This window comes from Dipodomys merriami, unplaced genomic scaffold (assembly GCF_024711535.1).
Source record: "Dipodomys merriami isolate MVZ:Mamm:240054 unplaced genomic scaffold, mDipMer1.0.p SCAF_3, whole genome shotgun sequence".
NCBI lineage: Eukaryota > Metazoa > Chordata > Mammalia > Rodentia > Heteromyidae > Dipodomys > Dipodomys merriami.
The window spans coordinates 85,747,210-85,762,878 of NW_027204492.1; the positions used below are offsets into that span (position 1 = coordinate 85,747,210).

Here is a 15,669-nt window from a genome sequence, read left to right on the forward strand (position 1 = left end):
GTGCTAGCTTTGAACAAAGGAACTCAGGGACAGTGCCCAGACCTTGAGTTCAAGCCCCACAGCCAACCAAAAAAAGGAGATTAGTAGTATTTTATTTTTAATTTTTTTGGTGCTGGGGATCAAACCCAAAGCCTCATGTATGCTAAGCAAGCACTGTACCACCAAACTATATCCTAGCCCTACATTAGTTTTTTAAATGAAAAGGTAGAGACCAATTAAAGTATTGGAATTATTAGGATAAGTAAATGAGAGTCTTTTGTTTCTGTAGGATTCTGAGTGTTGAAAATAATTCAGTGAAACAGATTGTTTGTGGGAGGAGAAGACAGTGAAAACCAAAAAGAAAAAGGTTTTGTTCATTACAATGTGATCAGCTATTATTTAAACACTACCAAAGGATTCATGCCCCTGAAATGTTGGCATGTGAGATCCTATGCTGCTTCTGGACTCTGCCAGCCAGAAGGCCACAGAACAGACTGTGCCATTGGCTCTCTAGAACAAAAGTACCTCTTCTTGAGCCAGGTGCCAGTGGTTCACACCTATAATCCTAGCTACTCAGGAGACTTAGATATGAGGATCACAGTTCAAAGCCAGCCTGGGCAGGAAAGTCTAGAAGACTCTTATTTCCAATAGACCAAAAAAAAAAAAAAAAAAAACCACCAAAACCAAACCAAACCAACAACAACAACAGAAGTAGAGCTGTGGCTCAAGTTTTAGAATGCTAGCCTTGAGCAAAAAAGCTCAGGGATAGGGCCCAGGCCCTGAGTTAAACCTCCAGGACCAGCACAAAAAATGTTGAATTGAGAGATACAAAATACAAACGAAAGTGAAATAGATACACTTGATCTCTTACACTGGCTGGGAATAGGTCAGTGTCTGTACAGCCCTGAAAGCACAAGCCTGAAAATGTCCTCCCATTAGTCAGAACAGTTTACAACTAGAACCCAGAAAGACCCATGTGGCTACAGCTGAAACCTCTGCATTGGTGAATGACATGATCATGTAGAGTGCTGGCATCGGCATCTTTTGTTTATGTATTATTGGTCATGAGGCTTGAACTTAGGGCCTGAGCACTGTCCCAGAGCTCTTTTGCTCAAGGCTAATGCTCTACCACTTTGAGCCACAGCTCCACCTCCAGTTTTCAGATGGTTAATTGGAGATAAAAGTCTCAGAGGGCTGGGAAGGTGGCTCAGTGGTAGAGCGCTTGCCTTGCATGCATGAGGCCCTGGGTTCGATTCCCCAGCACCACATAAGCAAAAAGAAAAAAAGCCGGAAGTGGCACTTTGGCTCAAGTGGTAGAGCGCTAGCTTTGAGCTGAAGAGCTGAGGGACAGCGCCCAGGCCCAGAGTTCAGGCCCCACGACTGGACCAAAAAAAAAAAAAAAGAGTCTCACAGACTTTTCTGCCTGGACTGGCTTTGAACTGAGATCCTCATATCTCAGCGCCTCAGGATTACAAGAGTGAGCCACCAGCACCTGGCATTGGCATCTTCTCTGTAAAATTCCAGGTATTAAATACTTTAGGATTTCTAGACCATTTTATCTCTTTGGCAACTATTCAGCTTTCCGCTGTAGCTTGAAAACAGTCACAGATGATAAACCATTATTACCTGGGCACTGGTAGCTTTGACCAAAAAAAACCCAGGGACAGCACCCAGGCCCTGTGTTCTAGCCCCACACATACATTCTCAAAAAGTTACTATCAGAAACTGAAATTTGACCTTCATATAGTAATCTATTTGTGCTTAATTTGTGCTTTTTTTGGTGCCAGTACTGGGACTTGAATTCATGGCCTGGGTGTTGTCCCTGAACTTCTTTTTCTTTTTTTTGTTGGTTGTGGGGCTTGAACTCTGGGGTTGGGTGGTATCCCTCAGCTCTTCAGCTCAAGGAGAGCACTCTACCACTTGAGCCACAGTGGCACTTCCGGAGAGAAGAGTCTCTTGGGCTTTCCTTCCCAGGCTGGCTTTGAACTGTGATCCTCAGATCTCAGCCTCCAAAGTAGCTAGGATTACAGGCTTGAGCAACTGGCCCCTGACTGTTCCTGAACTTCTTTTGCTCAAGACTAGCACTTTATCACTTGAGCCACAGCTCAACTTCTGGCTTTCTGGTAATTTATTTTAGAGATAAGAGTCTCATAGACTTTCCTACCCTGGCTGGCTTTGAACCATAATCCTTAGATCTAGCCTCCTGAGTAACTAAGATTATAAGTATGAGCCACTGGTACCCAGCTATGGACCTCTCACTTTTTCCTTTTTCTTTTTCACTCAAGGCTGACACTCTACCATTGGAGCTATACTTCCATTTAAAGGTTTTTTTGGTGGTTAGATATTAAGAGTCTCAGACTTTTTTTGCACAGACTGGCTTTGAATTGTGATCTTCAGATCTCTGCCTCCCGAGTAGCTAATCCTAGCTAATCCAGGAGTGAGCCAACAGTGACACACACACACACACACACACACACACACACACACACACACACACACACACACACACACACACGCCAACTGGTGAATTTGAATGAAGGCTCTGAGGATTCACTAGCAACTGATCTGTAAGTATGAAATATAAATTAATGGGCTGGAGTTGGAAGCATGGCTCAGTTGGTAGAGAGCTAGCTAATAAGCCAAAGCAGCATATATCAAGTTTGAGTCCCCATTTCAGACCTCAAAAAAAAGGGGGGGGCTGGGCACTGGTAGCTCATACTTCTAATCTTAATTCTCAGGAGGCTGAGAACTGAGGATTGAAGTTTGAAGCCAGTCTGGAAAGGAAAGTCCATAGACTCTTATCTCCAATTAATCACCAAAGAAGCTGAAAGTGGAACTGCAGCTTATGTGGTATAGCACTAGCTTTGAGCAAAAAGGCCCAGGGACAGTTCCCAGGCCCTGAGTTCAAGCCCCGGGACTGTCACACAAAAAATATAAAATTAAAGTTGGAAACATTTAAGCAAAAAAAGTTTTTTTGTGAAATGTTAGTAGACTTGGACAGATTCCCTCTCCAACCCACCAGACATATGCTTTTTTCTACCAAATAGACATTTTCTCTCTTCTCATAAAACATGGTTTTGATTAACTAGGTAATATTTTTCTAACCACTTAGTGTTTGTTAAAGCACATTAAATATAACTTTAATCACACATGAGATTTAAAGGTAACTCAATGTTTCCAAGTACCTTGGTCCAAGGGCAAGACATTTGATTTGCTCAGGTTTGGGGCATCTAAGGGGCAAACCTGTACACACAAAAATCCTTGCTTTACAAACAATATAGCACACATGGCCCGGAAGACTTCCTTGGTAAGAGTGCTGCAGGTGGGAACAGCATTTAGGGAATCCTGGCATCCCTTTTCTCTCCCAGGCTCATGCCTTCACTTGCTGGATATTATTGTTTGAAAATCTAGTACAGGAAAGAAATGTATTCAGTCACTCTAGAGCATCAAAACAAATTCATTGAAAACTTATAGGCTTAAATAAAAACATATGCATTGGCTAGGCATGTTGATACACACCTGGAATCACAGCCACTAGGAGGAAACCGAGAAGGATGACAGTTTGAGGCAGCTGAAGACAAAGACAAAATCCTATCTGAAAAACAAATTTAAAGAAAAGATCTGAGTGGGCAGGGCATGACCCAAGTGGTAGAGAACTTGCCCATCCTGAGGATCGCAATCTCCACTAGGAAAAAACAAAAAACACAGGAACAGGTATTAGAGACTTTTTCTAACTACAAGTTAGGTTAACAGATCCTCCATGGAGATCTTCAACAACAGTCCATTCTACTATTAAGTAAGACATAGAGCTTTGCCAGTCTTCACTTGTTCTCCAATTGTGAATTGCTAGTCACATCACAGGAATCATCAAAGAGGAATTTTAGTAAATTTGTTTTCACTTGAAAAAGAACTGGGGCTGGGAAGGTGGCTCAGTGGTAGAGCGCTTGCCTTGCATGCCTGAGGCCTTGGGTTCGATTCCTCAGCACCACAAAAACAAAAAGAAAAAAGCCGGAAGTGGCACTGTGGCTCAAGTGGTAGAGCTCTAGCCTTGAGCTGAAGAGCTGAGGGACAGCGCCCAGGCCCAGAGTTCAGACCCCATGACCGGAACCCCCCCCCCCAAAAAAAAAAAGAAAAAAGAAAAAAAAACTGTTCTGGTGCTGGGGTTTGAACTCAGGGCCTGGACAGTACAGTGCTCTTACCACTTGAACCAGTTTCACTTTCAGCTTTTTTTGGTGGGGGGGGGGGGTGATTAATTGGAGATAAAGAGTTTCAAGGACTTTCTGCCCAGGCTGGCTTCAAACTGTGATCCTCAGATTTCAGACTGCCTGGGCTGGCTTCAATCCTCAAATCTCAGCCACCTGAGTAGCTGGAATTACAGGCATGAACCACAGGCTCCAGGCCATTTACAAATACTTAAGTGCTCAACTGATTCCCATAACTGGGAGTAAAACCCAAACTTCCTTTATTAAAAATAAAAATAATGTATCTTTCCCTGCAGACTTGAACCATAATGAAGTCATTGATTGATGGTGGTACTAGAGGTTTTTTGGTTTTTTTGGGGGGGGGGGGGTCCAGTCGTGGGGCCTGAACAAGGCTAGCACTCTACCACTTGAGCCACAGCGCCACTTCCGGCTTTTTTTTTCTGCTTATGTGGTGCTGAGGAATGGAACCCAGGGCCTCATGCATGCAAGGCAAGCGCTCTACCACTGAGCCACCTTCCCAGCTCGGTACTAGAGTTTGAACTCAGGATCGCTCCCCTCACCTTGCTAGGGAGAGGCTCTACTATTGAGCCACGCCCCCAAGCTGAAAAACACCATGAATTCTGGCCAGTTTGGAGGCCCTCCTGTTTTTTTGTTTTTTTTTTTTTTTGGTCGGTCTTGGGGCTTGAACTCTGGGCTTGGGTGCTGTCCCTGTGCTCTTCAGCTCAAGGCTAGCACACTACCACATGAGCCACGGCGCCACTTCTGGTTTTCTGAGTAGTTTATTGGAAATAAGAGTCTCACGGACTTTTCTACCTAGGCTGGCTTTGAATCGTGATCCTCAGATCTCAGCCTCCTGAGTAGCTAGGATTACAGGCGTGAGCCATCGGCGCCTGGCCTTGCTTTTTAAATGATAAATACTTTATTCCCTCGCCCTAATTCCACCTATGCGTCCTGTCTCAGCCCCCAACCCCTCCAAAGCTCATTAAACTGCACCACCACCCCCCACCTGCTAAACATAGTCCCCACAGACTCCAAGCGCCGATTTCGAAGTACACCACTGGGCTTTCTAAGGCTACACAGCCGGGGCTTCCACGCTCTGCAGTCTTCCGTGACCTCAGCAATTCCGTGAAGTCCCGCCTCTGTCCTCTTCCCTTTGGTCGGTCTTCTTCCGTTCGGAATGTCCCCTTCCCCGTCTGGCTATCTGGTTGGCCAGCGTGTTTGCCTACGTCATTTACCCGCGCCTCCCGGAAGCCGCGGTTCACACCAACAATTCTTATTGCCGACGGGCCTGAGGTAAGGGGCGCATGTGGGTGTCCCGGGTCAATAAGTCCCGAAGTTGAGATGGGAAGAATTCGGAATCTCCAAACATTAGCCGAATGAGTCTATTCCTAATATTGAGAGGGCAGAGATAGGTGTGCCTAAGATAAAACGAGTGGTTAATGTGGCCTTTCCCCCTCCTCACTCCCCAGGAGCCCATTATGGCGACGCCCCCTAAACGCCGGGCTGTGGAAGCCACGGGGGAAAAAGTGCTGCGCTACGAGGCCTTTATCAGTGACGTGCTGCAGCGGGACTTGCGGTGAGGGACAGCGCGGGAGGTGGGGCATTCGGAACATTCCACGTGGTGGGTTGGGCGTTCTGAATTAGGGCCAAGCCATCGGATTGGTGGGCAAAGCAAACGAAAGAGGGGTGACATCCAGGGTACATTTTGGATGGAACTTGATGTTCTTAGCAGAATGGCCTTTGATACTACTTATCAGATAGAGCTGGCGCTCCAGAACCAGAGTTCTTGGGGTAGTCCTGGCTTAGCCATGTCAACACAGCGCACTCTACCTGGCCATTCTGTACCTCACAAACGTGCCTCATCTGTAACATGGGGTAGTTTGTGAAACTTCATTTGGTGGTTTGCGGTTTCTAACAGTGGTCAATCCTTGTTAAAAAAAAAAAAAAAGTAGCAGGGGGCTGGCTAGGGAGGTGGCTCAGTGGTAGAGTGCTTGCCTTGCATGCATGATGCCCTGGGTTCGATTCCTCAGCATCACATAAGCAGAAAGAAGCCGGAAATGGCGCTATGGCTCAAGTGGTAGAGCGCTAGCCTTGAGCTGAAGAGCTAAAGGACAGCACTCAGGCCCAGAGTTAAAGCCTCATGACTGACCAAAAAATAAAAAATGTAGCAGAAGTCAAATGGCCACAGATACCACTCAGGACACCGAGGCAAGAGTATTGAGACCAGTCTGGATTACAGAGAGACCTTGTCAAAATGTTTTTAAAATAGAATTTAAGGGGCTGGGAAGGTGGCTCAGTAGTAGAATGCTTGCCTTGCATGCATGAGGCCCTGGGTTCGATTCCTCAGCACCACATAAGCAGAAACAAAGGGAAGTGGCTTTGTGGCTCAAGTGGTAGAGCACTAGCCTTGAACTGAAGAACAGCGCCCAGGCCCAGAGTTCAGGCCCCATGAACGACAAAAAAAAAAAAAAAAAATAGACTTTAACTGATGGCTGAAACACAAGAGATTCATTAATTGTGAAAACTTAAAGCAGCTGGGCTGGTAGCTGAAGCCTATAATTTAGCTACTTAAGAAGCTGAGATTTGGAAGGTTGTGGTTCAGAACCATCACAGGCAGAAAGGTCCACAAGAGCTCATCACCAAAAAACTGGGCTGGACTCATGCTCAAGTGGTAGAGTGCAGGCCATGAATAAGAAAGCCCATTGATTTTGAGCCTGAGCTCAGGTTCCAGTAATGGGAGAAAAAAAAAGCATTGCTGTAATCTCAGCAAGTGTTCAGAAGTAGGACTTGGTGAGCATCCTAAAAGGTGGAGGATATTTCAGGGTTGAGGGTGGGCCATTTTGATTGGCATGAGGCCTTGGAAAATATAATAGTGATAAATAGTTGGCATTATTCTAAGTGCATTGTGGGAAGAAATGATCCTAAGGATTCTTACTGGGGTTGGGAGTTTAGCTCAGCAGAAGGGTGCCCCCCTGGCGAGCACAAGGCCCTGGGTTCAGCCCTCAGCCCTGGGGAGGAAAAAAGCTACAAAAGACTAAGGATTCTTACTAAGAAATATTGTCATCTCTGTTTTATAATTGTGGAAACTAAGTCCCAAACAGGTTTATTACTTGCCAAAGTCACACAGCTAGTAAATAATACAGCTCAGATTTACACCCAGGCAGTTTGACCCAGAGTCCAAACTTAACATAAGAACTAAAATGTGTATTTTGTTTTGGAAATAGGGTCTCATTATGTAGGCCAGTCTGGTCTCAAACTTGGGATTCTCCTACCTAAGCCTCTTGAGTTCTGATATTGCAAGAATGTAACTCCATGCTTGGCTTAGAATGCCTGTTAGGGCATAATGTGAGATTTTTCTAAAAGGAATAGTGCCTATGAGTTTGTATTTTCATCCTATCAGAAAAGTATTGGACCATCGAGACAAAGTATATGAGCAGCTGGCCACATACCTTCAGCTGAAAAATGTCATTGAGCGACTCCAGGTAAAGACTTCTGGGTAGGGTATCGGTTTTTATTTGGAAAAAGTGGAATAAATAAGCAAGATGGGAAGAGAAACCCCAGATCAAAACCTGTTAATGGACTAAGAAATTGACCAATGACCCCTACCTCTTTTTCCCTGGCCCTACAGGAAGCTAATCACTCGGAGTTATATATGCAGGTGGATTTGGGCTGTAACTTCTTCGTTGACACAGTGGTGTAAGTGTCTTCCCACCTCTCTGAGTTCACAGGGCTAAGCTTACCTTTTCCTTCATACAGTAAATACTCTTTTAGTGTCTTCTGTGTACCAAGCACTATGCTTTTATACGTCATCAGAATATGAGCCAGATGCTGGGGATGTAACAGTGAATAAAATAGGTCAAAAATCCTTGCCCTTCCAATGCCTCAGTTTGGGGAAGGGGAGGTAGTAAAAAACAAAGGAACTGTATACTTTGCTACACAGTAAGTAATAAGGACTTCTGATACATCCTCCGACTTCTTTTCTCAGCTCAGATACTTCACGCATCTATGTAGCCCTGGGATATGGGTTTTTCCTGGAGTTGACACTGGCAGAAGCACTCAAGTTTATTGATCGTAAGAGCTCTCTCCTCACAGAGTAAGTCTTGCTTGAGGATAGTGTCTAAAAACACCAATATTGACCAGAGATGTAGCTCACTAGTATAGTGCATGCCTAGAATGCTTGAGGCTCTGAGTTCCATCCACAGCAACACACATATATAACACAAAAATGCTACCATTTTCAACACTCTTCCCCATGGCTACCTGGGTTGTTACTTGGGGATGATGAAGGCGGGGATACATAGTTCCACCCCAGATGTGGCACATAATTAACACCCAGTAAATGGTTTTTGTGTTGTTGGTTCACAAAAATATTTATTGAGCATCTCTTATATACCAGAATGTGTTTGGTGGTAGGAATGAAGACGGGTACAAGACAAAGTCTTAGAAGGCTTACATTCCAGAGGGACTATCCTGTCCTACATAGTTCATTTATGAGCAGGAACATGTGGTTGCAGCCTGTATGTCAGCAACAATAAAACAAGTTATCTCTCACATCATGTTCTGCTGGTTTTCCTGCTCTTACTTAATGGTTGCACCTGATGACAAATACAGTGGTCTGTCTGCCTGCAGGGCATGTTTCATATGGCTTCCTTCCTTCTCTGTTGTCTTGAATATTAGTCTTTTTGTGACATAATGTGTGTGTGTGTGCGCGCGCGCGCGCGAGTGCATGCGTGCGTGTGTGCGTTTTTGTGTGTGTGTGTGTGTGTCCTGCGGCTTGAACTCAAAACCTAGCCAATATCCCTAAGCTTCTTTTGCTGAAGACTAGCACTGTACCACCGGAGCCACAGTCCTACTTCTGGGTTTTTGATACCTTACTGGATATAAGAATCTCATGGACTTTTCCTTCCCCAGGCAGACTTCCATCTGTGATCATCAGCTCTCAGCCTCCTGAGTAGCTAGGATTACAAGTGTGAGCTACCTGCACCCAGCTGTAACCTAACTTTTATTACTTTTAAAAAGCGCTCTTGACTCCTCTGTGTTTTCTCCCCACTCCCCTCTCTCCTGTAAATACCCTATAAATATCACCTCCCAATATGTAATTTCTTTTCTTTCTATCTTCTTCCTTCCTTCCTTCCTTCCTTCCTTCCTTCCTTCCTTCCTCTTTCTTCCTTTCCTTTTCTTCTTTTCTTTCCTTCTTTCTTTCCTTCCTTCCTCTTTCTTCCTTTCCTTTTCTTCTTTTCTTTCCTTCTTTCTTTCCTTCCTTCCTCTTTCTTCCTTTCCTTTTCTTCTTTTCTTTCCTTCTTTCCTTTTCCTTCCTTCCTTCCTTCCTTCCTTCCTTCCTTCCTTCCTTCCTTCCTTCCTTCCTTCCTTCCTTCCTTCCTTCCTTCCTTCCTTTCTTTCTTTCTTTCTTGTCCTGGGGCTTGAACTCCAGGCCTAGATGCTGTCCCTGAGCTTCTTCTGCTCAAGGCTAGCACTCTACCACATGAGCCACAACATCATTTTCAGCTTTTTCTGAGTAGTTTATTGGACATGAGAACCTTGCAGACTTCCAGCCTGGGCTGGCTTTGAACCACGATCCTCAGATCTCAGCCTCCTGAGTAGGATTACAAGCATGAGACTCCAGCACCTGGCTTACACTGTAATTTCTTTCATTTGTTGTTTCCTCCAATTAGGTTATATGTTTAAAAAAAAATTTTTTTTTGCACTGCTGGGACTCAAACCCAATACATCTTGTGTGCTGGGCAATGGAGCTACGCAAAGTCCAGGTTACAAGCTTTATAAAGGGAGAAAATTTTTGTCTATGCCCCAACTGACCAAATTATTACACAATATATAGTAGACTGGTGAAGAAGTTTGTAAGGGCATACTGGAAGTAAATTAAAATGGTAATAGAAGCAGGTTGATGTGGTAGTGATGGGGAGAGAAAGGATGGCCTCCAGGTAAATTTAGGTTTGGAGCAGGGAACAGCATTTGGGATTGTGGATGAAGGCTTTGAAATGTACATAGGGAAGTCTTCCAGAGGAAGTGACATTTGATTGAGTGAACAAGCCATGGGGAAGAGCATTCCTAGGAAAGGGGACATTGTCTAGCATGGTAAAGAAACTGCCAAGTAAAGCAAGCATGGCTTAAATGGAGGAATACACACAGACAACCTCTCATAGTGTGACTACTAATCTAAAATTTTTCCTTGGCTATGTTTATTCCTACATTCATTTCTGTAATCCACTTCTGGATTTTTTAACTGGTTAATTGGGCTTAGGATTTTTGCTGGTTAATTAGACATATAAACTTATCTGCCCAGGCTGGCTTCAAACTGTTATTCTCTGATCTCAGCCTCTTTAGTAAGATTACAGTCATGAGCTACTGGCTGTTTGCTCCAAGTCCAGTTCTTTTTTTCTTTTTTGGTAAGTCATGGGGCTTGAACTCTGGGCCTGGGCACTGTCCCTCAGCTCTTAAACTCAAGGGGAGCACTCTACCACTTGAGCCACAGCACCACTCGTGGAGATAAGAGTCTCATGGGCTTTCCTGCCCAGGCTGGCTTTGAACCGTGATCCTCAGATCTTAGCCTCCTGAGTAGCTAAGATTATAGGTGTGAACCACCATCGCCTCACCCAGTTTTTATAATATATCTGTGTCACAATTCCTAGGCCTTTCTCATATATTTAAAATTTTTGAGGCTTTTTAACTTTCCTTCCAATGAGGTATTTGCCAGTGTCCACTCTTTTATCTAATTTTTTTTTTTTTTGTCGGTTGTGGCGGCTGAACTTTGGGCCTGGGCACTGTCCCTTAGCTCTTAGCTCAAGGCTAGTACTCTACCACTTGAGCCACAGTGCCACTTCCGGCTTTTTCTGCATACATGGTGCTAAGGAATTGAACCCAGGGATTCATGCATGCAAGGCAAACACTCTACCACTGAGCCACCTTCCCAGCATCTTTTATCTAATTTTTTTCACTATATTGACCTGGTCTATTAGTGTAATGGAAAATTATGTCTGACTTTCATATTGCTATATTACAATTAATAAAGCTTCATCTTTCAAAGAGTAAGGATTTGAGTCTATATCACTAACCCTACTTTTTAAACTTTAATACTTCAAAGTAACTTTCTAGTTACTTTATGTAAACAAAATAACCTGCAGTTCTTATGTTTTAGCATATTTGTTTGGAGAGGGGAGTCTCTGTATTTTTTATTGATTAGAAGTATATCTCCATATCTCATAAATATGGAATTACTGAAGCAGTATAACATGACTATTTCATTAAATCAGTAGTAATAGATTAAAGCAACCTTTTTGTGTACCACTGGTAATTAATGAGTTTTCATTTTTCTCCCTTCCTTCCTTCCTTCTTTCCTTCCTTCCTTTCTTTCTTTCCTCTTTCTTTCTCTTTCTTTCTTTCTTTCTTTCTTTCTTTCTTTCTTTCTTTCTTTCTTTCTTTCTTTCTTTCTTTCTTTCTTTCTTTCTTTCTTTCTTTCTTTCTTTCTTTCTTTCTTTCTCCCTTTTTGCCTTTTTTGGTGCTAAGGACTGAACCCAGGGCATGCACATACTAAGTTCTACCAATGAACTATGCCTCTAATCCTCTCCTCTCCCTTTTTTTCTTTTTTCTTTTTTTTTGTCATGGGGCCCTGGGTCAGCTCTTCAGCTCAAGACAAGCACTCTACCACTTGAGCCACAGCGCCACTTCCAGGTTTTTCTGCTTATGTGGTGCTGAGGAATTGAACTCAGGGCCTCATGCATGCAAGGCAAGCACTCTACCACTGAGCCACCTTCCCAGCCCTCCTCTCCTTTTTTATAGCCTTTCCAAAAGCTTGTACTGTTAAGCTGATTTTTTTGTCAGTTGTAGGGCTTGAACTCTGGGCCTAGATGCTGTCTCTCAGCTCTTCAGCTCAAGGCTAGCACTCTACCACTTAAGCCACAGCACCACTTTTGGTTTTTGGTTAATTGGAGATAAGAGTTTCACCGACTTTCCTGCCCAGGCTGGCTGATTCTCAGATCTCTGCCTGCTGAGTAGCTAGGATTATAGGTGTGAGCCACCAGCACCCGGCTAAACTAATTTTTTGTGTGTGCTGGTTCTGGGGCTTGAACTCACGGCTTGGGCAGTGACTCAGGTTCTGTGGGTCAAGGCTAGCACACTACCATTTGAACTACAGTTCCATTTTCTGCTTTTTTATATTTATTTGGAGATAAGAGTTTCATGGCTTTTTCTGCCCAGGCTGGTTTTGAACTGCAACCCTCAGATCTTAGCCTCTGAGTAGTTTGGATTACAGGTATGAGCCACCAGCACCATGCATAAACTAATTTTATGGTGGAACTGGGGCTTGTACTCAGGGTCTTGTATTTGCTATGCATGAAGCCCTGCATTTAATCCCCAGCACTGGAGGGATAGGAAATGAAAGACAGATCTCTAGGTTTTTGTTGAGTAACTGGAAGGATAGAGTTGTCATTATCTGAAATGGAGAAGAATGTATTGGTAGAGGAAGAGCAGGAGTTCAGTCAGGAGCCTGTTGGTATGAGGTGCTTATTAAATGCTGAAATGGATTTTTGGAGATAAAAGTCATAGATTGGATTCAGGAGACAGGTCTGGGCTGGCAATATAAATGGAGACATTAGTTTCTCTGGGTTCATATTTTTTCACTTAACATCTTCTGTTCTTTACATGGTAGTTTCACCTACCATTCAAACTGAATCCTACATTAATAGCACAATAAAACCAGCATTCCTTATACTGTGGAGACTATGTATGTGATCTAGCCCCTTCCTGCCTCCTTATTTGATACCATATCACCATTCACTTAATTTCTAATGCTTTGGCTTCCTGGTTAATCCTCAAAAAGTTCTTTCCTTCCTCTTGCCTTTCTTTCTGTGGGAAAGATCTTTCTGCTATTTAACCTGTATTCATTTTCTTTTCACTCTTCATTTTTCAGAAAAGCAATCCTTGGCCCTTTTTGCCCATGCAGATTCTTTTTGACTGAGACCTGGTCCAAAAAGGTTGAACAAAGGGAGTTGACTATGTGACTCAATAGTGGAAGGTTAGGGTAGTTTCTGTCAATCTAGATTCCCAGTTGTTTATGCCTTGGCCTCTTCCTTGAGTCCTTTCTTTCATACCTGGGCATGCAACACTTTAGTAAATACTGTTGCCTCTCAATTCATATTACATCCTCCCCATTCTCTACCAAGTCCAGTCATATTCAGCACCCCAACTGCCCCCACAGTGGTCTGAGCTTCTATTTGTCAGTTGGGTTGAACTCAGAGCCTGGGCACTGTCCCTGAGCTCTTTTGCTCAAGGCTAGCCCTACCTCTTTGAGCCACAGCTCCACTTCCAGCTGTCTGGTGGTTAATTGGAGATAAGAGTCTCATGGGGACTTTTCAGCCCAGTCTGGCTTTGAACCCTAATCCTCAGATCTCAGCCTCCTGAGTAGCCAGGCTTGTAGGTATGAGCCACCAGCGCCTAGCTGATCTTCTCTTATTTGGACTATTGTAGTACCGGTTTCACTGGACTGCTGCTTCCATGTTTCTCTGCTCCACAGACAAATGGATGCATCCCTCTTTGCTTCCTTTTTTTCCCACCCCTCCCTCAGCTCTTGCCACATTTAGTGTAAAAGCCAGGGTCTTTTACTATGGCCTTGCAGGCTTTATACAGTCTGCCTCTTTACTTACCTCTATACCTTCACCTCTTAGAAGCCCCCTTTACTTACTCTGCAACCAATGACCTCTTGATTGTGCCTCAAACATGCCAGACACAGCTGCCACCTTGGTGCCTTTGTATTGGCCGACCCATGCGGAATACCCATCCCCGATATAACCACATTATTCACTACACTTTAATAAGACTATTCAAATGCTTTCCAGTGGCCAGGAATGAACATGTAGAACAGTAATCCTAGCACTTGGGAGGCTGATGCAGTAGGTCAAGGGCAGCCAGAACTACATAATGAGACCTTGTCTCAAAAAATGCTTCTCAGTGAAGTCATTCCTAACTCTAGAACTGAAGCCTCTACTCCCCTACTCCTTATCTTCCCTGATTGTTCAATTTTTTCTTATTCTTAACAGCCATCTGGCATACCATGTATTTTGTTCTGTCATTCATTTGTCTCTTTTAGCAAGAATTTGAACTCCATGAGGTCAGGAGATTGTTTCTTCAGTCTGTGTCTCTCCCCAGTGCCTAAAACTGCCTGGCATAAGTAGGCATTCTGTTACCTTTAAATCAGTGTAGTCCAGGTGGTAGCTAGTCTTGAGTGGCAGTCCTCCAGGATACAGGCAGTTCTTGAAATGATGAAGGGTCAACCTCATAATCAAAAGTGGGCCCCACTGTTATCTTGTTTCTTTTCTCCAGGCTCAGCAACAGCCTCACCAAGGACTCCATGAATATCAAGGCTCATATCCACATGTTGCTAGAGGTGAGAACAGCTCAACTCCACTCCCACACTATCCCCAGATATGTGTAGGGTGGTTAAGAAGGGAGAAAACCAAAGTAGAGCAGCACTATTTTTCCCTCTAAAGAGGAGTCTAGGGAAAGCGGGGGCAAAGCTTGGCCCTAACCTATTAAACTTTTTCTAACTTCTTTTGCAGGGGCTGAGAGAACTACAGGGCCTGCAGAATTTCCCAGAGCCAGCTCACCATTGACTACTACTTCCCATCCTCTGACATTAAAGAGCCTAAATTCCTTGGAGTCACATGGCCCTTCTTTTTCCCCTAAGCCCTGATGGTGGCCAATGTGTCCTGTTTCTAGAGCACAAAGTTACTAGGACACCCAGAGATAGGGTTTCTGGGTAGAACCTTTAAAATCATCCTGGAAGTCCTGTCTCTAGCTTGTTGCCCAGTAGCATTTGTCACTTTATACTTTGCCCACTTTTCAGTCATCTTAGCAGCCTGAGCCCCACCTCACCCTTTGTTCCTTTTCCTAAACTGCTATAGAGAATGGACCAATTAAAAGTGATTTGCTCCCACTGCCAGGGGCCATTCAGTCCTGGCCCTAAGGTTTTCCCCTCTCCTATACCTCAGTGGTTCCTGAAATACCCTAAGTAACACCCATACCCAACCATAGTCTTCCTCCTGCTTCTAAATAACTTCAAGTTTCACTAGTGGGTACAGATACCACCCTCCCTGCTCCAGCCCCTTGTCTCAGTTGAGACCACCTTACCTTGATTATGGAAGACCCCAGGGTCCGTCCTCTTGGAACTGGCCACAGCTCTACCTTGCCCTCTTTGTATACATTTAATTTCTGCCTCTAAGCTCCTTTGCGTATTTGGCAGCCATCCAGCCCTCCTGCTTGTTTCTAAATTTGTCTTTTGTGGCCAATCACCATATATATAGTTACCTTGTCTGCCTACGCAGAGCCCACCTGACCCTTTCCCCGCGGGCTGCTACACCCATTTCTATATAAGTCCTGCTTCCGCCGGGCGGCATGGTGTGCAGCACTGCCTGCTTGGTGTTTTGGCAGCTGTCTCGGAGTCTCTACCAATCAACTGAAAGCAGGACTCACCCACCCC

The 15,669-nt window shown here is 44.2% G+C and overlaps 1 protein-coding gene and 1 long non-coding RNA gene across 4 annotated transcripts; one reads left to right on the forward strand and one right to left on the reverse strand.

Moving 5' to 3' along the window:
• Positions 1 to 3,141: 3,141 nt before the first annotated feature.
• Positions 3,142 to 15,565, reverse strand: LOC138840374 (uncharacterized). Of its 2 annotated transcripts, XR_011376074.1 has the most exons (4): positions 15,321 to 15,565; positions 14,378 to 14,465; positions 3,499 to 3,574; positions 3,142 to 3,386 (listed from the first exon to the last, which is right to left on the reverse strand). It is a non-coding gene; the product is annotated as an uncharacterized lncRNA (long non-coding RNA). The 2 variants fall into 2 exon arrangements; XR_011376075.1 differs by lacking the exons at positions 14,378 to 14,465; positions 15,321 to 15,565 and adding an exon at positions 5,188 to 5,316.
• Positions 5,416 to 14,849, forward strand: Uxt (ubiquitously expressed prefoldin like chaperone). 2 transcript variants are annotated; one of them, XM_070040535.1, is made up of 7 exons: positions 5,416 to 5,474; positions 5,651 to 5,757; positions 7,582 to 7,663; positions 7,810 to 7,877; positions 8,167 to 8,274; positions 14,514 to 14,577; positions 14,750 to 14,849. In XM_070040535.1, the coding sequence occupies exons 2-7, from the start codon at positions 5,660 to 5,662 to the stop codon at positions 14,801 to 14,803; spliced, it is 474 nt and encodes a 157-aa protein (XP_069896636.1). In that variant the 5' UTR covers positions 5,416 to 5,474; positions 5,651 to 5,659; the 3' UTR covers positions 14,804 to 14,849. The 2 variants fall into 2 exon arrangements, with proteins under 2 accessions (XP_069896636.1, XP_069896637.1); XM_070040536.1 differs by lacking the exon at positions 8,167 to 8,274.
• Positions 15,566 to 15,669: the final 104 nt, after the last annotated feature.

Excerpts from the sequence above, each read along its gene's own strand:
- Uxt (XM_070040535.1), top strand. The coding sequence starts at position 5,660 with ATGGCGACGCCCCCTAAACGCCGGGCTGTGGAAGCCACGGGGGAAAAA. Across the intron at positions 7,878-8,166 it reads TTCTTCGTTGACACAGTGGT|CTCAGATACTTCACGCATCT; the intron begins GTAAGTGTCTTC and ends TTCTTTTCTCAG. Across the intron at positions 14,578-14,749 it reads ATATCCACATGTTGCTAGAG|GGGCTGAGAGAACTACAGGG; the intron begins GTGAGAACAGCT and ends CTTCTTTTGCAG.